At 40.8% G+C, this 13,854-nt stretch overlaps 1 protein-coding gene and 1 long non-coding RNA gene across 10 annotated transcripts in view; one reads left to right on the plus strand and one right to left on the minus strand.

Annotated features, from left to right (window-relative positions):
- Positions 1 to 369: 369 nt before the first annotated feature.
- LOC122237660 lies at positions 370 to 1,467 on the minus strand. The gene is made up of 2 exons (XR_006216256.1): positions 1,226 to 1,467; positions 370 to 514 (listed from the first exon to the last, which is right to left on the minus strand). It is a non-coding gene; the product is annotated as an uncharacterized LOC122237660 (long non-coding RNA).
- A 76-nt stretch (positions 1,468 to 1,543) lies between these two features.
- SLC10A7 (solute carrier family 10 member 7) overlaps positions 1,544 to 13,854 on the plus strand; it is a 249,420-nt gene continuing 237,109 nt past the window's right edge. For all 9 annotated transcript variants that reach the window (XM_007091757.3, XM_007091758.3, XM_042983823.1 and 6 more), the window contains exons 1-2: positions 1,544 to 1,900; positions 11,115 to 11,197. In XM_007091757.3, coding sequence (XP_007091819.1) covers positions 1,801 to 1,900; positions 11,115 to 11,197 — 183 coding nt within the window. In that variant the 5' untranslated portion in view covers positions 1,544 to 1,800. The remainder of the gene's footprint in view (positions 1,901 to 11,114; positions 11,198 to 13,854) is intronic.

Here is a 13,854-nt window from a genome sequence, read left to right on the forward strand (position 1 = left end):
ATCACATCTCATGTGCTTTCTTTTTCTGTTTTCAAGTTAAGTTGTTTAATGTCATCTGTGTCTCCCTATTAAGTTCTTTTTATCTTGAGTTTCACTTCTTGCCATTCTGCCTGATGTATAATTAGATGACACTCCACACTGTGTAACCTACAACTGGTAGCATAACTGCGAAAACTGGCTTCGTTTTTGGATAGCAAGTCATGTCATCAGATAGAGCTAAACAAGTAGATGAAATTACAAAATGAGTCTCTTTCAATCTCTGAATAAATTCAGAATCAAAGTCCGGCATCACTGAACAATCCTAGAAGTCTCTTCCAAACCTGAGGTTCCGTAGTTACCCATTTAAGTAAGCATCAGACACCACACTACTTCGAAATGTTAGATAGTATTTTATTTGGTCATTTATTTAGGTGCATGTTGGGAGCAGCAGAAGCTCCTGCTGGGTCTAGAAGGAAAAGTCCATCCATGAAACGATCAATGTCACTGGTTGCCAGAACACACCTCAAGGGAGAAACTGGGGGAAGCAGAGAATACAGCACGAGGGCCAATGGAAAAGGTCAGGAGCTCCCCTCAATTCGGCTCCTCACCATTCTTGCCTTGAGGCCTTTGATCCCCTTCCCACGCGTGTCCTGCTGTTTGGGTGGGCAAGCCCTGAGAGTCAAGCAAGCCCCTGCACTCGCGCACCCTCCAAACTCCCTTGCTCAGACCTCACTTTGCCTCTTAGCTTCGCAGGGAGGGAGCCTGAGCACTCACCAGTGCCCCCCCAAGGAAGATCTGGTCCCCAGCGCCCGAGAGGGGACGAACCTTGCAGACCTCCCTCTCCGCTACGGGGGTTGTGGGGGGGGGGGGGCGGTGTGGGCGACGGGGCTCGGGCCGAGCGTCCCACTGGCGACTGGCCTGGTGGGTCCCGCCCGCCCTCCAGGGATGTCGCGGATGCTGGAAGGAAGGGGTCCTGCAGACTTGGGCGTCGGCTCGACGCGCCCAATTTTCAACCCGTCCTCTGGGCTAAAGCTCTCCTAAAGAAGGAGCCGCGTTTCTGACCAGAGCTCGGAGCGCCTCTAACTCCCGGAGCTCCAGCCAAGAACCTGAAGACTCAGAGTGGCCTCCCCTTCCCCCGGCGCACACGTCAACGCGGCGTCGGGGAAGAGCCGTAATGCCCCGAAGAAGCGCACCCCAAAAAAACCACCCCGCACTCCGCCGCCGCAGCTGCTGAATGAGAACTCACGCTAGCCCTTCCCGCAGGCTCATGGCAAAGCAAAAGGAAGTTTCTCCGTGGATGTGTTCCAGGAGAGTGGGAAGCTGTGCCTAAAGGCTTGTCGGAGCGAGACGCTCGATAAGGCTAAGTGGTTGTGAAGCCTAACGTCTCTCCCTGTAGCAGTCATTCCTGAGGTTCTGCAGGTCCTGGAGTTAAGCGAGTCTGTCAGCCCTACCGGGCAGCCAGCTTCCCTTATACGATCGCCTACGCTGGCCGACCTGGCCCAAGTGTTCGCTTCAGAGCATTTGCACTTGGGAGCGTCGGCCAGAGTTGCCGTGGTAATATGCGCGTCTATTATGAGGCGCGTGGTAGTGATGGCGGCGCTCAGTGAGACTTTCCTGTCACTGGATACTACTACTCCCAGCCCTCCTCAAAGCCGCCGGAGCAACCCCCAGGTCTTTAGTTTACAAGTGGCAATTTGACTTGCTCTGCTGCATGTCTGGAGGGACCGTGGAAAGTGTGGAGACGCCTCGGGGATTAAGCGATCGTAGCTTAAAAAGAAAAAAAGCCAAACAAATAAACAAAACCCACCCACCCTAACAAACATGAGGCTGCTGGAGAGAATGAGGAAAGAATGGTTCATGATTGGAATAGTGCTGGCGATCGCCGGAGCTAAACTGGAGCCGTCCATAGGGGTGAATGGGGGTAAGTGCTGCACCTCTGAACGCTCCATCGCGATTCTCACTTCAGAACTAATTTTCGAGTCTTGGAAAGGAGGGGAAACCGTAATTGGGAAGTGTCTGCTTCTCTCAAGGGCACTGACCAGCTCAGGGTGTCCTTTGGCCCATTCTGCTGCTGTTTTAATTTGTCAGCCTTGGAGACTGTAGCTAGGAATGGGGCAAATGAATTTGAACGCAGGTTACCTTTTCCGCGAACAATCTATGAGTATCCTTAGTGTTAGGGAGTGAGGTTACTGAGAATGAAACTTAACTCCTCTTGCCTTCATAGTAGCATCCTATCCCAAGGGACGCTAGGTTGCCAGGAGTTCCTTATCTATCTTGGAGTGGCCACCATTACCTTGTCTATTTCCGGATCCCTCCTCCTTACCGGCCCCATGTTTAAAAAAAAAAAAAAAAGGGGGGGGGTGGGGAAAGAAAAAGGGACACCCCTTCATTCTCCGACTCAGACTTCGTAGCCCACATGTTGCAGAATGATGATTTGCTGCAATCGCCACCGCTCCAGAAACTCCCAAGCCGACTGACACGTTGCACTTTTTCCTTACAGGACACTACTTCCGTGTGCTGCCCGGACTCAGTTGCTAGTACTCTAACAGATACAGGCAGTGTTAGACTATGTGCAGTGTGTATTTTGGCAAGGAAGTGTAGGCAGGCTAAAATCATATTCAGATCTCTGAATAGTAGGAGCCGTGTAATGTGGAGGTAGGCATTGGTGGAAATATCATTAGTCTTTTATTCTCCTCCCTGCGGTTTCACCCTTACACACTCATGTCTTCTTCATAAACATTAATTGAATTTCTCCAATTCATTGTCTTTTTGACCTTGTCACCTTTCACCTTTATTGACAGTTTTAATACGGTCAGTCATACAACAGGGACGAATAAGGACCGAAGTGAGCACACAATTTTTTAGGAAGTGCTCAGAAGGATATTTGCAGTTATATGTACCTTTTTGTTAAAACATGATGGAAGGGAGTGAAATATCTCTCATTAGAACAGTGGTTCATTCAAGCATCCACCCTCAATTTCTCCATTTAGAAGTAGCTTCAGGGAACATTTTAAAAGGAATTTTTTGAACAAAGACTGTGAGGATTAAAACTTTTTTGTGTATTTTTTTTTCTATATTCAACTTAGTACAAAATGTGTAGAATATGTAACTGAGAATAAAACTGATATTCATCATGGTTTCTTCTTCTGAAGATCTTTGACCTAGCTTCTCCTGGAGCTTTTGGCAAACTTGTGAATGCTGGTATTTCAAGTTCTGCCAAATGAGTACCCTCTGTCCCTGGAACTAGCTGGATAGGCAGAATTCAAGTTAGGGTGTCTTTGTGGTGATCTGGAATGCACACTTAACTAGCTTCAGTAGCACACTTTCTATTTTATGGTGTTAGATCTATTATTTGCTTATCCTTAAGGTGTAATTACAGGTGATATATTATCTTCAAGTTTTAAATCTGCAGACGCTAGGTTAGGTGAAATACGTTTTATCTTACATTCCAAGGATGCTGTGAGAAGAAGGGTTATTGAACACGGAATCATTTCCTTAGGGCTTCCTCGAAGTGGTGTGTGCAAGATGGATTCTATAATCTTGTTTGTTCCTTCTGACTCTGCTTCTTGAAGTTTTGGTGTATTATTGTATCTTAGAAATGCTTCCCATTTTTGTCGGTACTTGTGCCATTAATCCAGGATAATTCATTTCTTTAATTAATTATAAGATAATAATTATAAGGGGTGCCTAGGTGGCTCAGTTGGTTGAGTGTCCCACTCTTGATTTTGGCTCAGGTCATGGTCTCACCAGTTGGTGAGCCTTGTGTGGAGCTCTGGGCTGAGAGCTGTCGGTACAGGGCCTGCTTGGGATTCTGTCTCCCTCTCTCTCTGTCCCTTCCCTCCTCCCCCCTCCCCCCTCCTCTTTCAAAATTAAAAAAATAAACATAAAAAAAAAGAGTAGAATGTTAAGAACTAAAAGGAACCTTTAAGTATTTTAAACTAACATGCTACTTTTACAGTTGATGAAGATACTGAGGCCTGAGGTCAGTGCTCAAGGAAGAGGCACTGGACATCAGGGCTCTCCCTTTATTTCATACTAGTTGCAAAATCCATACACATTTTCTTGGCAAAAAATAATTTAAAATGAATAACTATTGTAAAGAAGGGTTCTATGCAATAAAGGTATTTTCCATGCCTTAAGTTTTAGCCTAAAAACGCAGAGCAGAATCAGCAAATATGAAATAACAGTGTACTCAGATGATTTGATAACTGTCCATGTATAAAAGTTACTTTTTCCAAAAAAGTAAAACAAATGATTGCTTAGGATTTCTTTCTTTCTTTCTTTTTTTAAATTTTATTTTAGAGAGACAGTGTGAGCAGGGGAAGGGGCCAAGGGAGAGAGAGAGAGAATCTTAAGCAGGTTCCATGTTCAGTGGGGAGCCTGAAGTGGGGCTAGATTCCACAATCCTGGGATCATGACCTGAAGCCAAATCAAGAGTCAGACACTCAACTGACTGAGCCACCCAGGCCTCTTGGGATTTCTTATATAGGCTATCAGGCTAAGTTCATGATAATTCTGTTGAGCTTTTAATTGACCTTCCCACCTGTGAAACCTCTTAAATAAAAATAAACCTCCAAATAGTACCAAATAACATTTTCGCTTCACAAGTTAAAACAACAAAAATCTAGGCACAAGGAGAGGAATGGTTGCTGAAAATGTTTCTATTGCATCTTGCTCTTTGGAATGGTCTAAAGTGCCTCTTTGTACTTGTAATTTTTAGTCAAAGTTTCCATTTATGTGCTGTGTACACTTGGGGATGTGATTTTTATTAAAAAAAATTTTTTTTTACATTTATATATTTATTTTTGAGAGACAGAGAACAAGCGGGGGATGGGCAGAGAGAGAAGGAGACACAGAATCCGAAGCAGGCTCCAGGCTCTGAGCTGTCAGCACAGAGACTGTCGCAGGGCTCGAACTTACAAACCGCGAGATCATGACCTGAGCCAAAGTTGGAAGCTCAACTGACTGAGCCACCCAGGTGCCCCAAGGATGTGATTTTTAGTGCTTTCATACTGACTGAACAGTTTTTTTTTAAAGTTTATTTGTTTTGAGACAGAGACAGCACGAGTCAGGGAGGGGCAGTGAGAGAGAGAGAGAGAGAGAGAGAGAGAGGAAGAAAGAAAGTGAGGGAGACAGAATCCCAAGCAGGCTCCACATCGTCAGCACAGAGCCCAGTGCAGGGCTCCAACCCACGAAGCCCTGAGATCATGACCTGAGACGACACCAAGAGTTGGATGCTTAACTGACTGAGCCACCCAGGCACCCCTGAACAATTTTCAGTAGAACGGTTTTCTAGATATTCTTTTAAATAGGAAAAGTTTTGGTAGTCTTAAACTTAAGATGTTTGCTTCATCTTTACCTGGATCAATACTTTAACGACTATACTCTTTATATGTAAATGCAAGATTTCTACACTTAACATATCATACCTGTGTTCTGACCTCCCTTTGAAAACAATCTGTATAGCCAATAGGTGAGTTGTATATTGCAGGAAACTTATAGGTAATGGAAACCCTAAAATTAGAGACATTGAATGACTTTCCAAATGAGAAAAAGTATAACATGTACTAGCCTCGAAAATTTAATTCTTAATTCACTGTTCTTTTTACTCAGGTACATTTCATTTTTATTTTATTTTATTTTATTTTATTTTTTTAAATTTTTTTAACATTTATTCATCTTTGAGAGACAGAGAGAGACAGAGCATGAGCAGGGACGGGGCAGACAGAGGGAGACACAGAATCCAAAGCAGGCTCCAGGCTCTGAGCTGTCAGCACGGAGCCTGATGCAGGGCTTGAACTCACCAACCTGTGAGATCATGACCTGAGCTGAAGTTGGATGCTCAACTGACTGAGCCACCCAGGCGCCCCTTCATTTTTAAATATGTAGAAGAAAGTTGAAAATAAAGAGCCAGGGTAAATGTAAATGTGCAGATTTTGAGGTGCTGATAATCTGTTCCAGTGCAACCCAGGGAAGTGCTGAGCTATGCACACCTTTGAGTTGACCAGAGTAACACTGTGCTATTCATTCTCGGGAAGAGAAAGGTTTACTTCTTTGGAAGTACAGAGTAAGTTTCTCAGTTCTATTTGCATCTTAATTTAGATTATTGACATTAATAAGACATAAATCCTAAAAGGAAACTGCTTCGTTTTTCCATTAAAAAGCATAAGCAGAAACATGTTAAAGCTTAAGTGTGTTAGCATGAATATCTTAGATTATAGGTTTATAAATGAAATTTACTTGGTGATGAGTAGATTTTATAAAATGGTAATAGTTCCTTGCATTCTTAAGCATTCCAAATCATTTTCTTTTATCTCCCCCCACCCCCCCTCCTTTAAAAGCATGGATTTGAGGAGCCCAAAAATTACCTTGTTTTTCTGGGTAATTTTTCTCCTGATTTTGCTCTCCTATCCTATTTTTACTGATCAACATTTTTTTTTCTTTTATTTAAAGGAAAAGTTAAAACTTGTATTTCTACTTTGAACTTTATAGCCACCTGAAGATCCAGGTCTTATTCAGATCTATTTTGGTGACTTGGAGGATGTAATCATTGTCTTGGAGAGGGGCCAAATCTCATTTTTTTTCATATCTCATTTTTATATGTAGTCTCAACTCTCACCTCTGTGCAAATATTTACCAAATGTTTATTTCAGCCCTGTGTGACTTCTAGGTTTCCATTCCCAATTTGGGCAATTTGATAGTTGATCACATCTCAAAGGGGCTTTAGGTCTCTCCAAATCAGAATTAATTCCTTCTTCCCTTTTAAAACATACATTGTAGGGGCGCCTGGGTGGCTCAGTCACTTAAGCCTCTGACTTCAGCTCAGGTCATGATCTCACAGTCCGTGAGTTCGAGCCCCGCATCGGGCTCTGTGCTGCCAGCTCAGAGCCCGGAGCCTGTTTCAGATTCTGTGTCTCCCTCTCTGTGACCCTCCCCCATTCATGCTCTGTCTCTCTCTGTCTCAAAAATAAATAAAGGTTAAAAAAATTTTAAAAAAAATAAAAAAAATAAAACATACATTGTAGGGGTGCCTGGGTGGCTCAGGTAATGATCTCATGGTTTGTGAGTTCAAGCCCCGCATCGGGCTCTGTGCTGACAGCTCAGAGCCTATAACCTGCTTCTGATTCTGTGTCTCCCTCCCTCTCTGTCCCTCCCCCACTCATGCTCTGTCTCTCTCTGTCTCAGAAATAAACATTAAAAAATTTTTTTAAAAAATAAAATAAAACGTACATTGTAGGAAGCCATGAAATGTCCTCACCATGTTCTTCCATGGCTTAAAGTTGTTTAGATGTGCATCTAATATAAAAGACAATGTGCCCCATCTCTAAGCTTTAAAACACTAAAAGCCTGGAATCATGCCAAGTAGTTCATAGTTATCATGTGTATTTATGTATTTATGCATGGAATGTGGGAAGGGTTAGCTTCTTAAAACATATAATTGTTGGCCAACTAAAGCAGATGCTGTAGCTGCCCCCAAAGAAACATGCAATCTAAGTAAATGCCATGCGCTTGCTGTGGAGATACATCTTTGGCCACATTCCCTGGCTCTACCTTACAACCACATTGCTAATTTTAACCCATCCTTTATAGAAATTTTGGGGTACCGCTGTGGGCAGAGGTGTACTTGATAAGAATAGGGTCTCATAAAAAGCAGGGAATTGGAGGAAAATAAAAATGAGTTCAAACAAACAAATGAACAAACAAGGTATTTAAAATTCGTGGAAGACGTTTACTTCCAAAACAAGCTGGATTCCTGGACTTTAAAATCTGTTCCTGAATCATCTTCCTCAGTTGTAGAGGAAATATTATTTCTAAGTGTGAGCTGCAGAGACAGATTCACTCACAAGTATAAAAAATGCACCTCTTTTTAAGTTTTGGAGCACTTTTACTGCCCTGAAATGTAATGCCTTTTGCTCTTGCCTTCTTCCTTTTGCTCCCTTTTCTCAGATCTCAACAAAATAATTTGTGTAAATACCACGTATATATAAGAATTTCTTGCCATGTTTGAGGAGATCTTTGTTTCTTTTTGTTCATTGAGATACTACAAATGCCTAAAATATAGTAGATGCTTAGTAAGCATTTGTTGACTGAATGGTGATTTTTCCCGAGCTTGGTCTTACTTATTGAGCAGTACCTGTGGGTATGGTGGAGGGCTGCAGGGAATGGAAGAGCCATGAATGTGGTCCTGTTATTTTGCTTAAGGGAGTGTATTAGTTTTCTGTGCTGCCACACCAGAAACACAAACTGGGTGGCTTCCAATAACAGAAATTTATTTTCCAGAAATTATTCTAGAGGCTAGAATTCTGAAGCTAAGGGCCATGCTCTCACTGAAGGTCTAGGGAAGAATCCTTCCTGGCTTCTGGCTTGGGCTGGTTGCCAATTGTCTTTGGTGTTTCTTGGCTTATGGTAATACAATTCCAGGCTTTGCCTCAGTCTACACATGGCCATCTTTCTGTGTCTTCATATTTACCTATACTTGTAAGAATACCAGTCATTGGATTAGGGTCCACCTTAATCCAGTAAGACCCCATCTTGATTTGATTGCATCTGCAAAGAACCAATTTCCAAATAAGGTCACATTCATCAGTTCTGGGGGGACATGGATTTTGGAGGACGCTATTCAGCTCAGCACAAGAGGGCTGAATAGAATGTCAAATATGAAATGATCAGATTTTGATATGTTGGCATATGCCAGTGTTTCTCAACCTCAGCACTATTGACATTTTGGACATGGTAATTCTTTGGTGTTGGGAGGGCTGTCCTGTCTGTGCTTTCCAGGTTGTTTAGCAGAATTCCGGATCTCAGTCTACTAGATGCCAGTAACACCCCCCCACTTGCTGAATTATAACAACAAAAAAGAGTTTCCAAACATTGCCAAATGTCTATAGGAGGCAAAATTGCTCCTGCTGGAGAACCACTGGTATATAAGTACAAAATGGCATTTTCTCAGAACTACATCTTTTAAAAGCATGTTGTTCTTATGGTGCTGGGAGAACTGGACAGAAACATGCAGAAGGTTGAAACTAGACCACTTTCTCACACTATTCACAAAAATAAACTCAAAATGGATAAAGGACCTGAATGTGAGACAGGAAACTATCAAAACCCTAGAGGAGAAAGCAGGAAAAGACCTCTCTGACCTCAGCCGTAGCAATTTCTTACTTGACACATCCCCAAAGGCAAGGGAATTAAAAGCAAAAATGAACTACTGGGACGTTATGAAGATAAAAAGCTTCTGCACAGCAAAGGAAACGACCAACAAAACTAAAAGGCAACCAACGGAATGGGAAAAGATATTTGCAAATGACATATCAGACAAAGGGCTAGTATCCAAAATCTATAAAGAGCTCACCAAACTCCACACCCGAAAAACAAATAACCCAGTGAAGAAATGGGCAGAAAACATGAATAGACACTTCTCTAAAGAAGACATCCGGATGGCCAACAGGCACATGAAAAGATGCTCAACGTCGCTCCTCATCAGGGAAATACAAATCAAAACCACACTCAGATATCACCTCACGCCAGTCAGAGTAGCCAAAATGAATAAATCAGGAGACTATAGATGCTGGAGAGGATGTGGAGAAACGGGAACCCTCTTGCACTGTTGGTGGGAATGCAAACTGATGCAGCCACTCTGGAAAACAGTGTGGAGGTTCCTCAAAAAATTAAAAATAGACCTACCCTATGACACAGCAATAGCACTGCTAGGAATTTACCCAAGGGATACAAGAGTACTGATGCATAGGGGCACTTGTACCCCAATGTTTATAGCAGCACTCTCAACAATAGCCAAATTATGGAAAGAGCCTAAATGTCCATCAACTGATGAATGGATAAAGAAATTGTGGTTTATATACACAATGGAGTACTACGTGGCAATGAGAAAGAATGAAATATGGCCCTCTGTAGCAACATGGATGGAACTGGAGAGTGTTATGCTAAGTGAAATAAGTCATACAGAGAAAGACAGATACCATGTGGTTTCACTCTTATGTGGATCCTGAGAAACTTAACAGAAACCCATGGGGGAGGGGAAGGAAAAAAAAAAAAAAAGAGGTTAGAGTGGGAGAGAGCCAAAGCATAAGAGACTGTTAAAAACTGAGAACAAGCTGAGGATTGATGGGGGGTGGGAGGGAGGGGAGGGTGGGTGATGGGTATTGAGGAGGGCACCTTTTGGGATGAGCACTGGGTGTTGTATGGAACCAATTTGACAATAAACTTATATATATATATATATATATATATATACACACATACATATATGCATATATATATATGCATATATATACATATGCATATATGTATGTATATATATATATATAAAGCATGTTCTTTGGCTAATATATTAGATCTTCAAGAGAGTTGTATACAGGTGACAAAATGAAGTAAATATTAGTTAGGGTTGCTGCTGTTGTCCTCATAGTGTTAACACATTTGGGGTGATGCCAGCCTAACTCCAGAGAGGATTTTCCAGAGGGCAAAGATTAGGCCTGTTGGTTCACAGCAGTATAGCCAGGGCCTGGCACAGTGTAATAATAATTGCAAACTTAACATATTGTTACTACTGTATTACTCTATATGTATTATTTCATTCACATAGTAAATGCTCAGTACATCTTTGTAGAATGACTACCCGTGGGCTGAACTGAATGTATGTGTGAATATAGATTTTTATTTCTGGTATCCTAGAAGGAATAAAATAATATTTGCTAAACAGAAGGGAACTTCTTCCGTTGATTCTCTCTTTCTCTCTCTCTCTCTCTCTCTTTTTTTTTTTTCCTAGTTTGGGAAATTTTGATTGTTGTATAAGCACTGATAAGGTGGTAGATACAATTAGACGTCATACTGAGGGATGTTGCCTATTTGCTCTCCTATATGAGAGCAGTTTATTTTTATTCTGCTGGTCTGAGGATACTGTGCTGAACTGGATAGGCATGGTCCTTGCCTTCTGGAAAATCTCTTTTGGAGCTAGACTGCATCACAGCAAATACTTAACTCTTCAGAACAGTAGTATAGTAAGGGTAACACTAAGATTTGAAGTACTATTTGCCCTCCCTCAATGGATTCTTCTTTCATACCAAGTTATCTACTGGAAATTCTTATCTAACAGTAACTTGTTTCTCTCTCTTTAGGACCACTGAAGCCAGAAATAACGGTCTCCTACATTGCTGTTGCAACAATATTCTTTAACAGTGGACTATCATTAAAAACAGAGGTACTGTCACCTATGGGGCATATCAAAAGCAGGGAGAAAAATTTAATTTTTGCTTATTATTTTGAAATATCAGAATCCTTTTGTAAAGATGTATGTAACTATGGTCCAAAAGCTTCACTACAATAGAAGATGACTTCAGCAAAGGACTTGTGTTTTGAACCTACCTATTATAGAAATTTTGTAGTTGAACAAAATGGACCCTGAGGGTGTGGTTATAATGGGTATGTTTTTAATACAGCAACTGCACTGAATGAAGCATCCACTTGAGGTCTTCCTCAGATTATGGTGGTCAATATGATGGTGACTGCTGTGGCACATTTGAGTTGATGTTTAGTTGGGTTTCCATAACTTTTGTTCTCAGGACTCATGCTGCTCAAGTGATGCCTGTTACAACTTTTAACCAATTTGTATTTAAAACAATTTTTTTGTAACATGTATTTATTATTGAGAGACAGAGAGAGACAGAGCATGAGCAGGGGAGGGGCAGAGAGAGAGAAGGAGACACAGAATCCCAAGCAGGCTCCAGGCTCTGAGCTGTCAGCACAGAGCCTGATGCATGGCTTGAACCCACCAACAGTGAGATTATGACCTGAGCCAAAGTCGGAGGCTTAACTGACGGAACCACCCAGGCGCCCCACCAATTTGTATTTTTAATGTATATTTTTTGCTGGTATATCTATTAAATATTAATAAGTATTTTAAGAAAAAATTGGGATTTTTCATATATGTCACAATTTATCATGAAGATATATAGTTAATGTTATTTATTGATCAGTGTGTCGCTGAACATGGAATTCTCCCAGAATTAAAGAAATCAGACATTTTTAACATTCAAGAGAGGAATAAGTAGAATTTATGATTCTCTTTTGGCTTATAACAAAAAAGGAGAAGAAAAATATAGGAAAAAATACCTATTTGCTCTTGAAGAAATTACTTAGGATTTTTAAAGTTGTTATTCTAAGATGCTTATTCTTATGTAGATAGGGAAATCTTACTATGCAAGGATTTTTTTTTTTTTTGGAAATAGCTTTATAAGTTAAAATTTTGTTTCAGCATCATGTTTTGCTTTACTTATTTTTTATTTTAAGTGTGATTGGAATGACGACCAAATTTAGTTACAAGGACCATCCTAGTAGCAACATGGAAAAAATACGGTTTTAGTAAATTTATGTATTCTGTAGTTATCTGGTTGGTATAAATGTTTTTATTGGAGCATTATTTTTAGATAGATGGGATCCATGTGTGGTATCTGTGAAATTATGTCTCAAAAATCCTGAATAGTCTCACTACTATTGAAAATAACTGACATAGGATGAGATTTCCTAAATATGTTAAATTCTAGTTTTCACACATTACATTGACATGAAAGGACTATGATCAGTGCTTACAGGGCGCAGGCTTTTTCTGTCACCACCTTCATTCTACTGGTTCTCAAATGTGGGGCCTAGTGATACAGAAAAATACTTGCTACCCCTATGGTGCTGGACTATTCTTCTTTGGAGGTCTTCCTGCTGGTCTTGGATAATGCCCTTTGTGAGCAGCTGCCTTACCCAAGTCCTCTACTTGGGATGTTGCTCTAACTATGTCCCCTGGTGGCTGCTTAACGGCTACAGCTGTTACTTATGCCATGAGAAATCTGGCAAGAGACTTGATTCTCTCACTCCTTAGCTTCTTGCTTAATATGATTCTGTAAAGCAGCCAACTTTGTGGGATGCAGGAGTTTAAGAAGGAAGAACGTCACAGCTATCAGCATTTCTCTAAGGACCAAATTCTTCTGTAAGCACCTAGGAAACCTTCAGAGTATTCCAGCTAATTTGGATCTAATGATAAAATGCCTTGATCCTGTGCTTTATCACGGTATCTAAGTAGCCATCAAAGCCATTTCTTCCACCAATGCCCCTTTTCACTGTATTACATTGTCATTTTCAAGATCCATTCAGTTGAAGATGTTTTAGATTGCATCATTGTATAGTGTTAAACCATCTTTAAGTCCTGCTAATTTCCTGGGCAACTGAACCAATGGTTTTAAGTTAGCAGGTAGCAATCTTGTTGTTATTTGTTTTCTAGTTAATAATCTTAAGTTTATTTCAGCTGGGACTACTATTTTTGAACCTTATTAGAATAGTGTGTTTTTGCAGGCAGGAGACAGTAAGTTATTATTGACTTGAGTTTATTTGAGAGCATTCACATTGGTCCCATTCAAGTTTGATTTATATTGAACATTTCACATAGTATTACCCATTCATTGATGGAATGATGTATATTCTAAAATTTGTTTTGCTCATTTATTAAAATCATAAAGAACTCTGTGTTAATACTAAAAAGATTTAATGCTAAATCTTAAGTCTTATAACTGTTGATTTCTAGATTTTAAAATATCTGTTGAAATGTCTTCTGAAAATTTATTGTATTCAAGTCAAGTAAGGTCACATTTGAAATATATTTGATGTTTAGCTAATTAGGAGCTACCATTTCAGAGGATTTGTCACTTAATAGACCGTGGCAGGATCAATCTCATATAAACAAATACCTATGAGGTGCCTGTGGCTACAAAGCACTGTATTTGGCACTGGGATAGAACCAAAGATGGGCAAGATGCTCAGGGCCTGGAAAGGGTCCTGAGTAGGGCAGATTATACAGGTCTTTCCTTATTTTCC

This window comes from Panthera tigris, chromosome B1 (assembly GCF_018350195.1).
Source record: "Panthera tigris isolate Pti1 chromosome B1, P.tigris_Pti1_mat1.1, whole genome shotgun sequence".
Classification (NCBI taxonomy): domain Eukaryota; kingdom Metazoa; phylum Chordata; class Mammalia; order Carnivora; family Felidae; genus Panthera; species Panthera tigris.